Raw genomic sequence first — 20,129 nt, forward strand, 5'->3', positions numbered from 1 at the left:
TTATCTTCTTCTTAATTAACGGATATATTCCTAAGGGCTCCGGTTTTAAAATAGCATGAAAGAAAACTTGAAAACAATGGATGTAGAATGTAGGCATTAATGGTCACCACAAGAAGCTAGATCCCTTGTAGGAAATTGTGTCGCTGTCCGTCGCGCGCTTGCTTCCTCTCCGGCTCTCATGTCCATGCCACTCCCTCGGCCATGGACGACGTCAGCAGTGGCGGAGGGTCCCTGGTCGGCGTCCGAATCTAGATTCGACTGCGTAGGACAAGGCAGGCAGGCGTTGGGTGGAGTGACAGAGGTCTGGCAAAGCCTTGGGCGGCGGCCAGGGTGGTACAACAGCGGTAGCGAACCCTAAGAGCATGGATACATAGACAGAAGGAACGAACTGAAAAAAAATGAGGGCTTTGAATGGGGTTTTTGGGTGGCCCGGGGGTTTCGGAGTCCAACGTGACGGATGTTCAGACTCCAAACCTCCCCCTCGATTTGGAGCCGGTTTATGGTGTTTCGGACGTCCGGAGCCCGGGCAGTTTGATCTGCGCTGGAGTTGCCTTTAGCAGCCGGGAGCATTTAGTTTGCAGGAACGACTTCACCTTCAGAGGAGTGCAACCTAATCTCTACAGACGTAGAAGAATTTTTAAGTAAGAGATGAACCTCTATAGATGCTGGATGCTAGCTTTCATAACTGGAACGGAGGGAGTAAATACGTAAGATTTTGCACTAGGGAATCACCTACTGATGTTCCCTCATAAAAAAATTGCAAGCGAGTGGATGGCACTCTGTAACTGTACGGATACGGCACACAGCACACTGAACTGGCATATATGCTGTGCAGCTGCCAACATTTTTTGAACTCCATTATTCCACGCCCCATCATGGTCTCAGGCCGCTAACTGGAGTTATGTCGTTTTAATAGCTTTGACACGTCCATCAAAATCTCGAAGTTAAATCCCTGCACACGCAAAATCTTGTCAAAATCTTGAAGTTAAATCTCTGCACACGCAAATGACAAAACTTTTGCTTTTATTCTGTTTTCCGGGTTGATTTTTTTTAGGCATTCCAGGTTGATATGAATAGAGAGAAGCCACGCTATTGGGCCATGGGTACGAATTAAGCTGAGCTATTGGGCCTTCAAGGCATCTGGGCTGCTATGGTAAAATCAACGTGGAAGCACAGAGGCAGGTATCTAATGCGCTGCTGTTTGATTAGTACCACCTCGCCCGTGCGAGCAGCACGGGCAGCTGAGAGAGCAATAAGAAGAGGCGGACGGCAACCTTTTGAAGCATACCTTTCTCGGCCTTTTGGCTAAGATCAAGTGTAGTATCTGTTCTTATCAGTTTAATATCTGATATGTGGGCCATGTCTCCACAACGATATTAAATTTATTTTTTATGGGGAGGGTCCATCATAATGGCTTGCCATTGGGGCCGTCATGTGTCGCCTGGGCGTTGCACTACTGCCCAGGCTAGGCGCACCCCAACCAATACGAAGTAAACAATTTATAGTCTTCTAAGCAAATAAATTTTAGTTTTAATAGGTTACATCAATCTGTTAGATTCATTTCTTGTTGCCAAGTGCATCAGAAAACAAGGATGGTTCAACTATTCAGATTTCATGCACATGATTTGGTTGATTATACAAGGCTATTTTATTTCAGCCATTTTGAACATAATCGAGCATACCACTGCACATTCTTAGTTCTTCAGGGTTGGACAATATAATGCCAGGTGCCTCAAAAAATAGCAAAGGCTACGTGTATTTTAAATTTGGATCTAAAATTTCAAGGATTATAGACACATATCTTGTGAACAACCACATCTTTTTTGGAATTTTTCAAACCTTTTAAATTCGAGTTTTGTGAGATGGGAACATGGCAGCACCTAGGCCATAAGAGCTACAGCAAGGTCCACGAACATGTGCCAGCCTCTGGCGAAGAAAGAAATGTAACCAGGGAGGCACCGGCTGGTGTTCTTCGCCAAATTCCAGCACATGTACTACACAATCAAGTGAACAACATACACATACGATATACTCCCTCCATTCAGAATTACTTGTCACAAAAATGAACGTATCTACAACTAAAATACATCTAGATACATTCATTTCTTGGACGAGTAATTCCGAACGGAGGGAGTATAAGCATATAGATAGACACAGCAGAAGCCGGAGCTGCTGCAGTTCTGCGGTTAACTTTTTTTGTTCCATAGTGTAGATGATTCGTCGGGCAAGGCAGGCATGCACCAGCCTCTCCCCCCTAAAATTTGCTAAGAATAGCAGAATTTCTAACTTGCAAAGCTTTTTGCTCTTCTATGTTATGTACCTGGCCTCTGATAAAGCTCCCCCTCCAGCAATACATTGCAGGCAACAATTAATCATCACCACCTCCTCCATCGTCAGCCTCCATGGCGTCATAATCATCTCCATCCGCTTGATTGTCACCAGCATCGTCGGCGTCCATCACTTCTTGCCTTGCAACTACTTCATTGATCGCTTCTATTGCCTGTGATATCCTCGCCTCTGGCACAGGTCTTTCCACCTTCATTGTTTTGAAACTATCCTCGGTGAAGAATGCGGTGAATGGCTTTGTCACCTGCAAGATGATCATGGTTAGTTACATTCACCAAATGTTGTTTTTCTACACAAGCTTCAAAAGAAAGACAGTAGCCATCTCACCTTGAAATAACGGTTTCGCTCTTTGGCACTCTCAACAAGGTTGGTCCAGTGTTTATCTTTCTTCAATGTTGAAGCGGAACCTATTACCTGCATTACACGCTAATTTGTTATTTGGGTATTTACCAACAAAGAATGATAGTTTACACAAATAAGCCAACCCCCGATTGCCAGTGAGATGTAGAATGGGTAGAATACATCAACTCGGGTTATACATCGCACAGCTTGTTCGTCTAAAAGGGAAACTCAGGCACTATAACCTCCATACTGCCACACCGCGTAATCCATGAACAAACATGTACGGTTTGTGTGTCCAATAAAATTAGAACTCGTGTCTGTCTACCAGTGTGTATGCAATGTGCATCATCAAAAAAGACAACATTTGATGTTTGGATAAAGATCACTTACTAGTACAGCAGATCTAGCTCTGGTGATGGCAACATTCATTCGCCGAAAATCAGAAACAAACCCAATATTTTGCTCCTTATTGCATCGAACACATGAAAAAATGACAAGCTCCTTTTCACGGCCCTACATGTGAGCAACAAGATGCCATATTATAATCGCTACAACCTACTACATCACATAGAGCAGATCTGCAATGCATGTTAATAAACTAGTTACCTGGAATCCATCAACGGTGTTTACATCTATAACTTCCTTTGATTGGTCGCCAAAGGTCGACCGGAAATGGTCCTTCAAGAGTTTCACCTGACCCCTGTATGGTGATATAACAGCTACTTGAGAACTAGATTTGAGTTCTGGATAGCGCATGGCCAATTGGTGATATAGGAGGGTTATGAATCCCACTTCATCCTCGTTCACCGTCGAACCACTTCCAGACAGCTGAGATTCAACCCCATCAACATCAAAGAAGCAAAATGGTCCAAAGCAGCTGTAGGAATGCCATGGACGTTTTTTGTTGAGCCCTTCCCCATCTTCTAGGATGCCTTCATAGAATTCTTTTGAAGGGAATACACTAATCTGTTTATTGAATGTATTAATAAAATCAGAAAGCCATCCAGTTTCCAGCTTACATGAATTCAGTGGGATACTACCTCTGGATGCATACGATACTGAATTTTGAGCATTTGCACGGGAAAACCAGCAGCTTGAAATCTCTGGAACAAACTTGTTCGATAACTGATGGATAGCTAGCATTGTATTAGCATTGCAACACGTTAACAGTGTGAATCAATTAAAGAAAAATAAGGGGACGTCTTACCCTAAGTTCTGAGCAGTCTTTGAAATTACAGTTGCAGGCAACTGAACTGGGTCACCAACCTGGTATGAATATCAGAAGTGATAGTGAGGATACAATGTAACCACCGTGAGTAAAATACTCAAGGTACCTTAGGTATCAACATATCAACGGAGTACAGAAGATATGAAACGAAATGGTCAGGAACAGATGGCTAGGTACGGCGTGCGCGTAAACACGTAGAGGAAGAAATGAAAACAAATTTCTACAGAATCTAAGCTAGTGAAATGATTCTAGATTTAATATCCACAAGGACATCGATAATACCATCCTGCTGTTGAGTAAATGAAGTACTTAACTAGTAGTATAGTGATTAGCTATAACACGCTAGTAGTATAGTGATTAGCTACAACACATTGACAAGGAAAAGGTAAACCGCTGAATAGAAGAGATGTGTAAAATCATCTGAGAAAAATAGATTGCGTACAAGAAAAACTTGTCTGCATCCATGAACCAGGGGCACAAGAGTCGCTGGTTCTACCTGAAAACAAAGTGCACATGTCAGATTCAGAAATAATTTGCAAATAGAAGCATAAATGATGCCATTATCAAAGCCTGATAATGTAAAGATAACATGCACACAAAATATACTCACAGCTTGCGCGGCTTCATCAATTATAACAACATCAAAAGCACGAGTCATCCTGGTGAAAATGGCCGATCCACTGAAACTGAGGGTAGAAAACACCTACGAATTTTCCTTGAGAATGAGAATAACATTTTCAAATATTATCAACAAATATTGATAACAACAGATGTCGTACAATAGCTGCTTCGTCAAGAAGTGAAGCTCTAATCCGATCGTATTCACCAGCTCCTCGTCTCCCGCCATCTGATGCCACCCCAGAAAGTTTTTGTTGTATCTGAAAATATATGAACTCGCTATAATTGACACAAGTTAGACAGAATGCTTAGAAACTCAAATCACATACAAGGTAATCCATGGAAACTGCTTTGACAGAATGATGCGCCTTTAGTCCAATACGCACAATCTTGGGATTATAAGTGTTGTTATTTTCATCACGTATTCCTGAAAACATGCAATAACTTTGTTACTTAATTTGCTCATGACCAAAGCAATGATAAGCACGAGCTTACAAACAATAGTATTTGATCACAGACATATGGATGTAAGAATACTCAGTTTTATTAACATTTTTCAGCATCATATGACATAGAGCCAAAAAAAAAAAAAAAAAACTAACCTGTTTGAAGAACACGCAATACAATCTCATCAAGTGCTGAGTTGGATGGAGCACAGACCAACACGTGGGCACGATACTTGCGATTGGAACTTATGACTTCAGGTTTCTGTCCAGAATTGTTTTAACCATGTAAGGGATGAACCATACACATCCAGACATAATGGCAAATATAGTTAACTACCAAGTATAGAAGAGTACCAGATCATTCCCAGTAGGATAAAAACCATCATCACCATCGACAGGCATAATCAAATCTCGAGGATTTGCACCAATTAGCCATGGAGATGCTTTCATCCAGTTTGCATGCCTATCATGTAAACTCCACAGTAAGATAGTGCTAAGTGCTCACAAATACTTGTAGTAGAATCTTGCAGAATTTCACAACAGAAAACGCAACCAAAAAACACATATAAAAGTTCCCACACAGCACATGAAGGCTTAAGCTAGATGCTGAAGGATCACTATACATGATAGTGCAAATGTAAACCACAGCAATCTTATCCTTCTGATAAAGTATGGTTACACCCATGGATTTGAGGCATCAAAGAAAAACGCGAGTGCCAGAGAGTGAGTAAATGAAAAGCCAGCAACAGATGCAGCAATTATGAACAATTCTGGTAATATCCTTAATCTTGTAACCGCTACATGCTCATCACTCAGCATTTTATGCTTTCCTTCAGCGCTCCAAAGCCAAAGAATGTCAGAAACTAACTAGGAAATAAGCACTTACTTGCTCTCTATGTCCAGCTCTGGCCCATGCTTTTGAACATCAAACCCTCCTCTGCAAAAGGATCATGAAGCATGTGAGATACATGCACACTCATTATTATCTGGAAGAAACATTACGACAAAAGAGAATAAGCTTCTGCAGATTACAGTGTCTATGTTTCTGTTGTAACTTTTATTATGTCATTTCTAATTAAAAAAAGACAATGATTTTTTTGTCATCTCCAAAATAAAATTACCAATATGCATTGCACTTGATATTACAGAAAAGAAAAACAGAAGATTATTACCTAGTCTGCATTCTCGCAGGAGCGGAATGGAGAACAGCACTGAGAAGTCCAAGGATCGTTTGTGTTTTTCCAGTTCCTGGTGGGCCCTACAAATAAGAGTAGAACTCCACAGTCAATGGTTCATGCTTCGAAGGAATGCAATGTCCACAGATCTGCTTATACATTGTCCAGAAAATGCATACATCCAAAATTGCTCTCACTTGACATTTTTCTTGACAAGGTAAACGACAATACACTGCAAGTTAGAACAGCAGGAAAAAGTAGCAAACTAACCTGAATAAGGACAAAGGATCTGCGCGAAAGACCTGCCTGCAGGAGACAATACTAGTCTGTTAGGCACATACATTTCCCTCAGAACTAGATATGACGACAACATCAAATAATACGAAGTACGCTCACATTAACTGCATCTAGCTGTGAACCATTAAGATTTGTTTTCAGGTAATCCATAAGTGGCTGAGGTACATTCCAAGCACGCTTTTGATCATCTCCATCTCTGTTGTTCTCAGAAGCTGAAAGAATCAAATCCTTAAAAGGATGTGAAGCTACAGAGTGCATTCCAGAGTACTCTCGCAGTATTGTAGATAAGCTGCACATCTGAGGATATTGACCAAAAAGGAAATATCAAGTTCATATCTAGAAGTACATGCCCTTAATAACTGAGGCAAGCATGAAAACTCAGGCAGTCTTTAGTAACAACCGAACTCACCTTTAAAATCCACAGAAAGCTATCTGATGTTGACAAAATGGAAGCAAAGCGCTGCAGCCTTAAAGACTTCACAGGCCGTGCAACATTTAGATTTTTGATTTCCCCCGCCACAAATGTTCTAAGAGAGAGGTTATCTTTACCACCTCGCTGTTCCACCACGGCAAAGGCATACGCGGTAGGATTCACTCCCTCCTCAAACTGCAAAATGCAGGCATATCCTAACTCATCATTCATCATCAATATGGCTAACCATGTCTGGTGCACAGTAAATGTGGGGGAAATGCAATCATGACTTATGCTACGTAGATCTGATGGACTGATCAATTTTCCCAAGGAAATTATCTGAAAACATTCATCGCATACAATGACCTTTAATCTGGTATATAGGTTGGTCTCAGATATTCATTGTTTTCCAACTTGAGATTTAACAACAAAACAGATCGAGTGTCCGGCAGTCGGCACACTATAATATCCACTAAATTGGCTGGGATGCGTCTGCTTCCTGCTAGCATGGAACTTACTTTCTCTTTGGAGAGCAGGAGGAGGTCATTCTCACACACACTGTCGCGGAGGCCATCGGACACCACCATGGACAACTTGTGGAAACCCTCGGACTCTGCACATGATGCCACCGCCCCTCTCTGCCAGTCCAGCCCAACCTCTACTCAAATAGACCACAAACCACAAACCAAGAACTGCTTAATAATAAACCAAGAGGCAGAAATCGAGAAATTCACACAAGCGGTAAGTGGAGCGAAGCCCACCATCATCCTCCCCCTCCTCCTCGTTGCGGCGGCCCTGGAGGATCTGCCCCTTGACCTCCTCGAAGAGCAGCGGCTCGAAGACGCCCAAGTACTCCTCCACGGAGGCGTAGCTGTTCTTCACGTGCTGCAGCCCCTTGGCCTTGTCCGCGCCCTGCCCGCCACCAATCAGGAGATGGTGAAGGTTCAGGGATTCCGCCGGGCGTAATTGCGGCGCGGTTAGTTGGCGCGGAGGGATTCGAGTGTACCTTGGAGTCGGCGACGATGCGGAGGTAGTCCCAGCTGAGCACGATCTTGAGGAAGCGGTCCGTGGTGGAGGCGGGCGAGGGCGTGGAGGACGAGGCCCCGCCGCCGCCGCCGCCGGGCTTGTCCACCGCCATGGATTTCTGTCCGCGGCCGGAGAGGGTTTTTTTTGGGGGGGGGGGGGGGGGGGGGGGGGGGGTTAGGGTAATGTGAGCTGACACGGCCCACCGGAGCATGGAGAAGAGAGAGAGAGAGAGAGAGAGAGAGAGAGATTCGGTAATACTGGCGCGGGCTCTCGATGTTGGGCCCTTATTGCAGCGTTCTCGGCCCAATGTTACCAAACCGCAGTGGTAAGGCCTCATCAAAGTACCCTTTATTGCAAGGTGATCACAATAGTATTTTTTACAAAAATATCAATAATTTCTACGGGTGAATCTTTCATCCACCCCGTGCACACCCTACTTCTAACTAGTTTGGCTAAATTATGTGCAGCACAATTAGTCTCTCTAGGAGCATGCTCAAAAATAATATGCAAAAAATCACACGCAGAGTAATATATATCATCAAAAACTGTCGCCGATAGACCGAAAGAGCAACCTCCATTCTTCAGTGTCTCTATCACCCCGATGTCATCAGATTTCATCTCTATGCGATTACATATGACTATAGTTGCCAAATTGAGACTAAACCGTATGGCCAGTGCCACGGCCATAAGCGCATCTTCGCACCAATCGATCTTCCGTTTTTCGACGGGGCGAATCTGTCATTCGAGTCTCTGATGATAGCACCATACGGGCTTTTAGTAAGTTTGGGTCAAAAGAGCCATCCATGTTTAGCTTCACATAATCGCTGCTCGGTCTCCTTTGGTTTGGTTCATAGGGTAGGATTTCCTAAAAAAAGGGTTCATGTATGGTAGGAATTTTCTTCCCCCGCTGTAAACTGAGCTAACCCATTTTTTCGATCACTCACTCGATGGCTCGCTGTAGTGTAGGTTCGTTCAACTTGTTTTTTTGTTTAGTTTTGTTTTTCTTATGATTTTCTTTCTTTCTTCCAGGTTTTCTTGAGGTTTTCTATTTCCTATTTCTTTTCATTGGTTTTCTGTTTTTCAAGGTTTTCATTGGTTTTTCCTTTTTCATTCTTTTTCTTCAGTTTCTTATTTCTTTCTCAGTTGTCTCTAGTTTTCCCCCTTTTTTGTTTCCTTTCCTTTATTTGGATTGGTTTTCTTCGGTTTTCTTGTTTCTTCTTTTTTTATTGGGTTTTATTTTTATTTCGTCATTGGTTTTTCTTTCTTTCTTCATTATGCTTCGGTTTTCTTTTCATTTTTCTAGGTTTTCCTTTTTTTTTGTTTCTTTCATTATTTTCATCATTTTTTCTTCAACACAAGTCTAATTGTTATTTTGGTTTTCAGTCTACATTTTCTGTATATGTCAACATTTTTTTCTAATACATGTTTAACATTTTTCAGATACAAGTTTAACATTTTTTAGTACATGCTCAACATTTTTTTATATATACATTTTTGAAAATTTTCAAATGCTTGATTAACATTTTTCAAATACAAGATTAGTATTTTTTGAATACATGGTCAACCTTTTTCTATACACATTTGACATTATTTTTTCAAATACTTGATTAAACATTTTTCAAGTACAAGATTAATACATGGTCAACATTTTTTATATACACATTTAACATTTTTCAAATGCCTGGTCAACAGTTTTTCTATACACATTTAACATTTTTCAAATGCGTGATCAAAAAAATTTCAAATGCAAGATTAATATTTTTTCAATACATGGTCAACATTTTTCAAATACTCTTTTAACATTTTTTGAATGTTTGATTAACATGTTTTAAATACATGATCAACTTTTTTCACACTCATCATGTACTTTTTGTATACATTTTTCGTATACATGGTGAACATTTTTTATTTACATATTTATTTATTTTTCAAATGTTTGATCATCATTTTTTCCAAATGCAAGATTAATTTTTTTGAATACATGATAAACATTTTTTTATACACACTTAACATTTTTCAAATACTTGTTTAATATTTTTGTAAAAATTCTTTATTAACATTTTTATATACATGATCAACTTTTTTCATATGCATTGCATTTTTTTGTATACATGGTCAACGTTTTTTTATACACATTTAACATTTTTCAAATGCTTGATCAAAAATTTTGAAAAGATTTTGTAAAGTATATATTTGTAATATATATGTTTAGAATATTTGGAAGTGTTAAAAAAGTATAACAAGAAATTATAAAAAAAACGTGAAAAACAGAAAGAAAAAAGGAGGGTTGTGGCCTCCAGCGCACGCCAACCCATCTCACGCTGCCTTGACGTGAGGGTTTCCTTCTTCTCGCTATAGGCGAGACATAGGGGCGCCCATAGGAATAGGAAAGCCATACGAAATGAGATGACATGTATCTCAAATTCTATGAATATGAATATAAAATAGAGATGTCCTTTGGTTCACATTATATGATTTTTTCCCACTGAGTGTGGGCTAATGTTTATTTTCCTAGGAAATGTGGAGTATATGTGATTCTATTCCCACAAACCAAATGGCCCTAATGGAATTTTTTTCCTACAGAAAGCATATCCTATAAAAATCCTATAAAGTTTCTTCAAACCAAAGGAGGCCTAAAGAAGAGGGTAGCGGAACCAATTGTTGTCCCTCTCAATATTTGTTGGTTGCGCAAAGTTGGTCATCGACTCTGACAGCATTGCTCTCAACAGTGCAAGATGGTGGTAATACTTTAGGATTGTCAGCTGCTATTCTGGATGATTGTTTTTTATGTGGTGCGGGACTTCACCCATGTCCGGTATGAACATTGTCATAGAGAAGCAAATATTGTTGTTGATGAGTTAGCTAGACTATGCAAATTTATTTCCCTTAATTCTTGGTTTGATGAAGCACCGAATCCATCACCCCTTGCTTGTAAATGATGTTGTGTTGATAGCTAGCTAATAAAGGGGTGTTGAAAGCTTCAAAAAAAGAGAGGGTGGTGTGTTTGTTGTGGGAGGTAGAGCGCATGGAGGCGCGCTACCGGAGTGGGGGGAGAGGAAGATAGGAGGGTGGTGGCGGGCCTGGCAGCGCTGTGTGGCAGAGAAAGAGCAGGACGGCGGTGTGGGAAGGTCCTCTACCGCACTTAACGTAATCCCCATATGACGCTTTATTGCGCCAAACTGTTGTTGATTCGCACAAGAGTGACACATCTAGTGAGTATGTGGGTCAACCCATTTAGCGTCGGGAAGAACGTTTCTCGTTTCGGCTTTGAGAATATTTTGGAAAGTTCCAACCTGGTTTTGCAAAGCTTCTAGAAGCTTCTAGAAGGTTCCTGAATGGTTTCTTTTTTTAGTTTTTTCTAAGCTGTTTTATTTTTTGTTATTTCAAAAAATCATAAATTATAAAAAATGTTCAAAATCTTAAAAAATTGTTTGCTTTTTCAAATTTGTTTGGGATTTCATATCCATGTTTTCAAACAATGTCATCGTTTTCCAAAAAAAGGGAATTTCAAAAGTTGTTTGAAATTTTCTTAAAAGTTCAAAAAATTAACAATTTTTCACATTTTAAAAAATTGTCCATGTTTTCCAAAAACTGTTTGGAATTTTAAAAAGTTTCAAAATTGTTCATGTTTCCAGAAATTGTTCTTGCTTTAATAAAATCATGATTTCAAAAGAAATGTTAAGAATTTCAAAATTTGTTTAAAATAGAAAAAATGTCCACATTTTTAAACATCATTGGAATTTCATAAATTGTTTGCATTTATAAGAAAATGTTCGGAATTTCATTTTTTTCAGTTTTCCACAACTGTTCACGAAATTTAGGAAATGTTCAAATGATCTTTTAAAAATAGGGCAAATTACGGGTTCCTCCTTGCTCCTACTTCTCTTGGACCTTCCTCTATGGTTGGAATGGATCTTGGAGATGTGTATAGATGCAACTATGGTGGTTGGGGCGAATTAGGGTGCCCCTTTTATCGGCTCCTCTCCTCCACGGATCTTTATGCCACATAGGCGAGTAAAAACCCACCCAGATTCCGCCTTATCTTCTTAGGAAAAGAAGGAAACCAGTTTGGGTCGATTTAGTGTTGAAATGGGCAAGTTCTACAATTTCCATGACTGTGATCGCATCGTATGGAAGGCTGTGGTCGCACCACTGACCAACTCGTGTTCGGGCATAAGCAATGGTTTAGTCGAATGATCACCATTTCTTCATTCAAACTTTGATTGATGTGATCTTCGGATCATTGGATTCATACGGTCGACCCCCACATCCGCGTTGTGTTGGATATTCTTTTTGAGCATGTTGTTGGAGCTCCAATTATAAAATGCTTCATTGTCCTTCATATAAAATCTGGTGCTCACAACTTTCATAAATATGCTCTATTTGACTCTGTTCACCGTGAAAAGTCCTTGGGAGTGAAGAATCTACCTAGTAACCATACAAAAGAAATAAAGTGAAATCAACACTATTTTTTAACAGTTAGTCGGATATTCAGAGTCATACTCAAGAATATCAAGATTAAACTCCCAGAAATTTTGAGTGCAAAATGCACTCATCATATATCATATGACGCAATCAGAGTGGTCAGGAAGAATGTGATGCCTTGGTAATTAGGCTATGTATGTTTCTATAACACGCTTTTTCACCATACAAGGCATATTAGAAAAAAAAGAGGGGATGGAGAGGATATCATGATATCCGCGGAAAGGTAATCATCGAGGGAACGTTGGAAGACGAAAAACATACTACACAACATTTTTGCCTTCAAGGAAATCCTCTGGTAAAGGCATTCATATTAATACACTATAGACTTGTTCCATCTACAAAACACTACTAAAGAACTAAAAATCTTTCATATCGATATAGCTAGCGCCCACTGAGTTACTTTAGAGCACATGCGGCTACACCACCTCACCCGCATTTAGCTTGGGCAATTAATTAATTTCGTGCATACATGCATCGTACATATACAATTTTCTCCCCTTACTATGGCATGCATTTTTTTCTAACCCCCTTTCAACACTGAAGGCACATATGATGCGATCAAATATATACAATATATTATTAATTGAATTTTGTCATACAATCAATTCTCATGGAATATATTGCAATCAATTCTCATGAAATATGTTGCAATCAATTCTCGTAGCAACACATCGGGTATCATCTAGTTAACAGAACTTAAAAAAACGATATATACGAGTTACTAATTTATTTATGAAATAAGCATTTTATCATGAGCAATTAATTGTGATAATATACAAAAAGATCTTCATTAAAACACAATAATGACATTAAAACTGATATTGGTCAAAGAGTCTTTCTAACACAAGAGGAAAAAAAATGATATGTTCATATGCGTGAGATGTGTATTTTTTTACTGTGCATCACGACTAATATAAACATGTTACTCTGCCATGAAAATTTTGGGAACACAGTGAAGCATTCTAGCATGCCCAGAACCATGTTTTATGGAACTAATATGCCGTTTGCCACCAAAGAGAAATCTTCTGGTGACGTGGGCACTTCGAGACTTCCCTAGCATAGTGATGCAGGTAGAGCTAATAGAAACAAGAAATAGAACATTGTCTAATATAATCGGGTAAAGAAGAACGAGATGCAAGAGCTACGTGCTTTGGGACCAAACAAGAAAGAGGAGAAACAAATACAAAATATCCATAGAGATATTGGTCATAGAATCTTTATACATAGTGGACACAAGGAGCAAACATGAAGTGCACCTACGCGTCAAGTATGTGACGTGTGTGCGGTTTATGATTGCGCATTGTAGAAAGATGTAGGATGCAACTCATTGTATTCTATGGGGTCGGTTACAACATATACACAGGATGTCTTGCGTGACAAGGAAACTAATCCTACCATATCTCTAGGAGTCAACTATACAATGCTAGAGAAGATAGGAATAACAATACAAAATATGTCACGTTCAACACCCCTCCCCCCCTCGCAGTCGAAGCGTCGGCGTCGGCGATGCAAAGACTGGAACGGAACTCCTGGAATGCAGCGGTTAGAAGCCCCTTGGTCATAATGTCGGCAAACTACTGGGTGGTCGGTACATGAAGAACACGAAGCTGACCCAATGTAACACCCTGGATGTGACTTTCCATATTTGTAACTCCAACTCCTGCCATTTTCGGCTATGTGTTATGATATTCCCTCCGTGGTTGGGTTTTGTCTTTCATTTTGCATTTTGTTCATGTCATGCATTTCATATCATGTCATCATGTGCATCTCATTTGCATACGTGTTCATCTCATGCATCCGAGCATTTTCCCCGTTGTCCATTTTGCAATCCGACACTCCCACATGCACCGGCGCACCCCTCTTATCTTTTTTCGTGAGCGGGTGTTAAACGTTCTCGGAATGAACCGAGTCTTGCCAAGTGGCCTTGGTACACCACCGGTAGACCACCTGTCAAATTTCGTTTCATTTGGAGGCCGTTTGATGCTCCAACGGTTAACCGGGTAACCGCAAAGGCCTCTTGTGTGTTGCAGCCCAACACCCCTCCAAAACAGCCCAATAACCCACCTAAACCCCCTCCATGCTCTCCGTCGTCGGATCACGATCGTGTGGGCGAAAACTACACCTCATTTGGAGTCTCCTAGCTCCCTCTTCCTATAAATATGTGCTCCCCCGGATTTTCGCGCAGTCCAAACCCTAGCCTAGTCCCTCTCCGCCGCCGGACACGTCCGGGTCGGACCGGACGCATCCGCCACCGCACCCGAGCCAACCGGAGGCCGCCACGTGGGGCGCCGCCGCCTCCCGCCACCGAAGCCCGCCGGGCCCAGGGCCGGCCCCCGAGCCCATCGCCGCCGCCGCCCGAACCCGCGCCCCCGCGCGCCTCCGCTCCGCTCCGCCCCAGTGCGCCACCGGACTCCACCGGACCTTGCCGCCCCGACCACCGGACCTCGCCACCCTGCTCCTCCGCCCGCGCCGCCCCGCACCGGCGCCCAGCGCCCCGCGCCTCGCCCGTCGCCGCCGGCTCCAGCTCCGGCCAGATCCGGGCTGGCGTCGCCCGGATCCGGCACCTCCGGCCGCCGCCACACCGTCTCCGGCCAGCCCGGCCCCGCCTCGGCTCGCGTGCACGAAGAACCCTAGATCTGAGGTTGACCCCGTTTTTCTTCCAAGTCCCGAAATCCTCACATCATGTGCTCCTATTCATCATGTCATATCTCTTTGCATACTGCTCCGTTTTGCGTGCATGATATATCAAAATGTTCATCATGAGATGCTCTTCACTTTGTTCCATTGTGCCATGCTTGTTTGAGTTCATTGGGGTGCCTAAATCATCGTTGGAAGAGTGCTATATGATGTTTGCTGCTGTTACTTATCAGATTATGATGTTTTGTCATTTTTGTTGCATTTGATATGTGCATCTTATGAGAATGAGTTCTACATGTGTTTTGATCTATGTGATGCCATATTTACAGAGGTTCTTGCCATGTATTTTTGTGATCTATGTGGTGACTAGCACAAGCATGCAAACTAGGCTTCGTGATGTTGCTGTTTTCAGGGACTTGGGATTTTGCTGTCCTTTTCCTGCTGTTATTTTGATGCCATGTATCCATGTTGCTACAGTGAGATACATGCTTCTTTTGAATATGTTCAGTAAGGATGTTTTGGACATATAGATGTGCTCTATCCATCCATGCCCCTGTTTGCAATTATGGAGTGCCCTAGCAAGTCTGAATCTTACTCTACTTTTGCTATCAAATGTTCCTGGCAGATTGTTTACATGTTAAATCAATTTTGCCAAGGTTGTTGTAGTTGATCCTTGCATGCTATGAGCTTGTTCTTGCCATGGTTAGTTTCATGAACATGTCGTCTTGCTGATTCTATGCTTATCTTGTCTTTCAATGCCTTGTGATGAGTGAATCGAGCTCGCAAAGATGCCTTCATAATTCTGCTAATGCCATGCTCTGTTTTCTACTGTCAGAATCTGGTAATAAAACTTGCTATGTTTATATAGGTGCCATCATATCTTATGTGCCTTTTTGACTCATGATTAGTAAGGGAATGTTGTTCTATGCATTTAGTAGATTCATGCCATGCCTTGATTTGCTATGATATGTTCCTGTAGCATGCTGTTTGCTTGCTCTAAACATGGCTTTCTGATGTTATTTCTGGCATGTTAGTATTTTCACCAAGTCTGTGAAGCTGATATCTTTTGCTCTTTTGCCATGCTTGTTTGAACCTGCTCTGTTGTGATTTAGCCGTAGCTCAGTGTTCATGTTTTGTCAAGCATCTTGAGTACATCACTATCATATGCTTTGTTGTTATGTTGGAGTGCAGTAGCTTAGCTTCTTATTGCATACTAAGTGGCATCATGCTGTTAATCGCAGATTGGTGCCATCCTTGTTTTGCTTGCCATTTGCAAACCGTGCATCCGATTCCGGTGATCCTTATATCGATTTCAACCGAAATCATCTCATCTTTCCAGCGGCATACTTGGTTTTCTAAGTTGATGCCTTGTTCATCTTTTCCCTTCCGGAGCACGCATATGCATTGCATATCACATCTCGCATATCATGCCTTGTATTGCATCATGTTGCTTGTGCATTTCCCGTGATTGTTTGTTGGTCCTTTGCTTGTGTTCTTGCTTTGGGTAGAGCCGGGAGACGAGAACGCTTATGAGGAACCTGTTGAGAACGCTTACGAGGATCAAGCTTTCGACAACTCTGAGAACCTTGCAGGCAAGATGACCATACCCTCGAAATCACTTCTATCTTTGCTTGCTAGTTGTTCGCTCTATTGTATGCTGCGCTACCTACCACTTGCTATATCATGTCTCCCATGTTTCCATGTCAAGCCTCTAACCATCCTTTCCTAGAAAATCGTTGTTTGGCTAAGTTACCGCTTTTGCTCAGCCCTTCTTATAGCGTTGCTAGTTGCAGGTGAAGTTGAAGTTGGTTCCATGTTGGAACATGGATAGTTTGGCATATCACAATATCTCTTATTTAATTAATGCATCTATATATTTGGTAAAGGGTGGAAGGCTCGGCCTTATGCCTGCTGTTTTGTTCCACTCTTGCCGCCCTAGTTTCCGTCATACCGGTGTTATGTTCCATGATTTTGCGTTCCTTACGCGGTTGGGTGATTTATGGGACCCCCTTGACAGTTCGCCTTGAATAAAACTCCTCCAGCAAGGCCCAACCTTGGTTTTACCATTTGCCACCTAAGCCTTTTTCCCTTGGGTTTTCGCGAGCCCGAGGGTCATCTTTATTTTAACCCCCCGGGCCAGTGCTCCTCTGAGTGTTGGTCCGAACTAGAGCCACTTGCAGCGCCACCTCAGGGAAGCTCGAGGGCTGGTTTTAGTTGTACGTAGTGTTCATCCGGTGTGCCCTGAGAACGAGATATGTGCAGCTCCTATCGGGATTTGTCGGCACATCAGGCGGCTTTGCTGGTCTTGTTTTACCATTGTCGAAATGTGTTGTAAACCGGGATTCCGAGACTGATCGGGTCTTCTCGGGAGAAGGTATATCCTTCGTTGACCGTGAGAGCTTGTGATGGGCTAAGTTGGGACACCCCTGCAGGGTATTATCTTCAAAAGCCATGCCCGCGGTTATGTGGCAGATGGGAATTTGTTAATGTCCGGTTGTAGAGAACTTGACACTTGACTTAATTAAAATACATCAACCGCGTGTGTAGCCGTGATGGTCTCTTTTCGGCGGAGCCTGAGAGGTGAACACGGTTTGGGTTATGTATGAACGTAAGCAGTTTCAGGATCACTTCTTGATCACTTCTAGCTTCACGACCGTTGCGATGCTCCTCTTCTCGCTCTTATTTGCGTATGTTAGCCACCATATTTGCTTAGTGCTTGCTGCAGCTCCACCTCATTACCCCATCCTTCCTATAAGCTTAAATAGTCTTGATCTCCCGGGCGTGAGATTGCTGAGTCCTCGTGACTCACATATTCTACCAAAACAGTTGCAGGTGCCGACGATACCAGTGCAGGTGACGCAACCAAGCTCAAGTGGGAGTTCGACGAGGAACTTGGTCGTTACTATGTTTCGTTTCCTGATGATCAGTAGTGGAGTCCAGTTGGGACGATCGGGGATCTAGCATTTGGGGTTGTCTTCTTTCATTTTGGTTCCGTAGTCGGACCTTGATTGTACTCTGAATGATGTATGTTTAATTTATGTATTGTGTGAAGTGGCAACTATAAGCCAACTCTTTATCCCATTCTTGTTCATTACATGGGATTGTGTGAAGACGACCCTTCTTGTGACAAAACCACCATGCGGTTATGCCTCCAAGTCGTGCCTCGACACGTGGGAGATATAGCCGCATCGTGGGCGTTACAAGTTGGTAATCAGAGCCATCCCCGACTTAGGAGCCCCCTGCTTGATCGAATCGCTGGCGTTGTTGAGTCTAGAAAAAAAATGTTTTGAGTCTTAGGATTATATATATCGGAGAGTAGGATTCTTTTTACTCCTCAGTCCCTTCGTCGCTCTGGTGAGGCCCCCTGACGTAGATGTTTTGCCTTTCCTCTCCTCAAATTTCACTGAATTTTTTTTAGGATCACCCGGGTATCTTGGAATTGTTCCGATGGTTTTGTGACGAGAACATTGTTCTTGGTGCCTCCTGACATTTAGGGGTTGTGGCAGTGTCCCGGGGAGTTGAGCTCCGAGGTGTTGTCGTCACAATTTTATCGTTGCAGTTCTGGAATACCTGAGTTTCACCGACATCGAAAATCTCTTTTATGCAGTTGTTTATTGAGATCACCTCGACGCCACCCAGTACTGGGGCGGGAGTTCGGGAGTATTGCCATAACTCGTATAACGGATGCTTTTCGAAGGTTGAGGTAAATGATTTCTGAAGGTTTCTTGGTTATGTGTTGAAGGATGGATACAGCTGGATCTAGGTATTGTTAGTTTGGGTGAGATATATTGCGTCCCCTGTATCCCCAACACCTGATTGCATAACCAGAAAGTTTCGGGAGTTTATAAGTGGGAAATCAAGTAGCTCCTAGGATATCTTTCCGACAGATGCATGATATGAGATTGGGGTTCGACGTCTAGTGGTCCGCCTATCCACGATTGGTTTTACAGTGGTCTCGTAGTGTCTTAAAGAGTCCTTGGCTATGCTGACTCGGGGACGCTTCGTATGTCATGTGCACTGCCTTGTACATGATGGTGCTGTACGATCGAGCCCGTGTGGGCCCCACCACGAAAACTTTGGACGAAATCTCTATCATATGTTTGTTCCGGCTTATTCTGCAAGCCAATCCTTTGTTTTGTTTTGAGTTGTGGTATTCGAGTTGCTTTGAAGTCAAATGTTGATTCCATACCTTTTTCTAAGTGGCTTCTCAACTTATGGAAGTGTGATGATTTACTATGGAATTCATTCGTTCATCCTCGTTCGAATGTTTATTGTGAAGACTATATGTTGCAATTTCTATCCGTTGATTCAACTTGCCTATCTGTCTATCAAGATGCTAACGGATGTCACCCTCTTCAGGATGGCTCCGCCAACGCGTCAGAATCCGGAACACAATGATGGGAGTCAGGCGAACCCTCCGCCACCTCCTCCGCCTCTGGAGGCATGGCAAGCCGTCATGGCAGCCACCAACGCTAATGCCCAGATGATTTTGCAACTCTTGCAAGAGCGCACCCAAGGGCAAGGCAACCAAGGAAATCAAGGCCAAGGCAACAATCAGCCTCACTTCGCTACCCTCAACCAGTTCCTTGCAAATCAGCCGAAGTCTTTCAGCTACTGTGCCGAGGCCACAGACGCCGATGATTGGCTCGTGGACATCAACAAGCATTTTGAATGTAGCAATGTCAGGCCTGAGGACTTTGTCAAGTTTGCTTCTTTTCAACTCAAGGATCAAGCTGCCGAGTGGTATCAACAATACAAAGATTCCAGAGGAGGTCGTGTGATTACCTGGGATGATTTCCGCTGAGACTTCAGAGCTCACCACATTCCACAAAGTGTTGTTGAGAGCAAGCGTGAGGAGTTCCGCAATCTCAAGCAAGGCAGCATGTCCGTGTATCAATACAATACCCAGTTTCAGAAACTCGCTCGCTTCGCTAAGCAAGACATTCCTGATGAAAAGAGTATGGTCTATCAATTCAAAGGTGGCCTCAGAGAAGATCTGCAATTAGCTCTCGTGCTTTTTGAGCCGACCAAGTATGATGAATTCTACAACATGGCACTGAAGCAAGAAGCTGCTCAGCTCAAGTGTGAGGTTTCTAAGAAGAGAGTCAGGGACGCAG

At 42.4% G+C, this 20,129-nt stretch overlaps 1 protein-coding gene and 1 non-coding gene across 2 annotated transcripts; one reads left to right on the forward strand and one right to left on the reverse strand.

Moving 5' to 3' along the window:
- Positions 1–700: 700 nt before the first annotated feature.
- Positions 701–8,035, reverse strand: LOC109759756 (probable helicase MAGATAMA 3). The gene is made up of 21 exons (XM_020318596.4): positions 7,871–8,035; positions 7,626–7,776; positions 7,383–7,522; positions 6,862–7,059; positions 6,552–6,749; positions 6,426–6,461; positions 6,153–6,238; positions 5,867–5,917; positions 5,335–5,443; positions 5,137–5,242; positions 4,864–4,961; positions 4,696–4,794; positions 4,527–4,619; positions 4,359–4,412; positions 3,896–3,954; positions 3,729–3,813; positions 3,295–3,654; positions 3,079–3,201; positions 2,674–2,760; positions 2,321–2,590; positions 701–952 (listed from the first exon to the last, which is right to left on the reverse strand). Exons 1-20 carry the CDS (start codon positions 8,000–8,002, stop codon positions 2,369–2,371), a joined length of 2,487 nt encoding a protein of 828 aa, XP_020174185.1. The 5' UTR covers positions 8,003–8,035; the 3' UTR covers positions 701–952; positions 2,321–2,368.
- Positions 1,285–1,480, forward strand: LOC120967746 (U2 spliceosomal RNA). The gene has a single exon (XR_005761463.1). It is a non-coding gene; the product is annotated as a U2 spliceosomal RNA (small nuclear RNA).
- Positions 8,036–20,129: the final 12,094 nt, after the last annotated feature.

This window comes from Aegilops tauschii, chromosome 6, assembly GCF_002575655.3.
Source record: "Aegilops tauschii subsp. strangulata cultivar AL8/78 chromosome 6, Aet v6.0, whole genome shotgun sequence".
Lineage (NCBI taxonomy): Eukaryota > Viridiplantae > Streptophyta > Magnoliopsida > Poales > Poaceae > Aegilops > Aegilops tauschii.

Bases quoted from the DNA above. Each gene is read 5' to 3' on its own strand.
- LOC109759756 (XM_020318596.4), bottom strand. From the start codon at position 8,002: ATGGCGGTGGACAAGCCCGGCGGCGGCGGCGGCGGGGCCTCGTCCTCC. The intron at 7,523-7,625 runs GTGGGCTTCGCT...CTATTTGAGTAG, and splicing joins GGAGGAGGGGGAGGATGATG to AGGTTGGGCTGGACTGGCAG. The intron at 5,918-6,152 runs GTAATAATCTTC...ATCCTTTTGCAG, and splicing joins CCTGCGAGAATGCAGACTAG to AGGAGGGTTTGATGTTCAAA.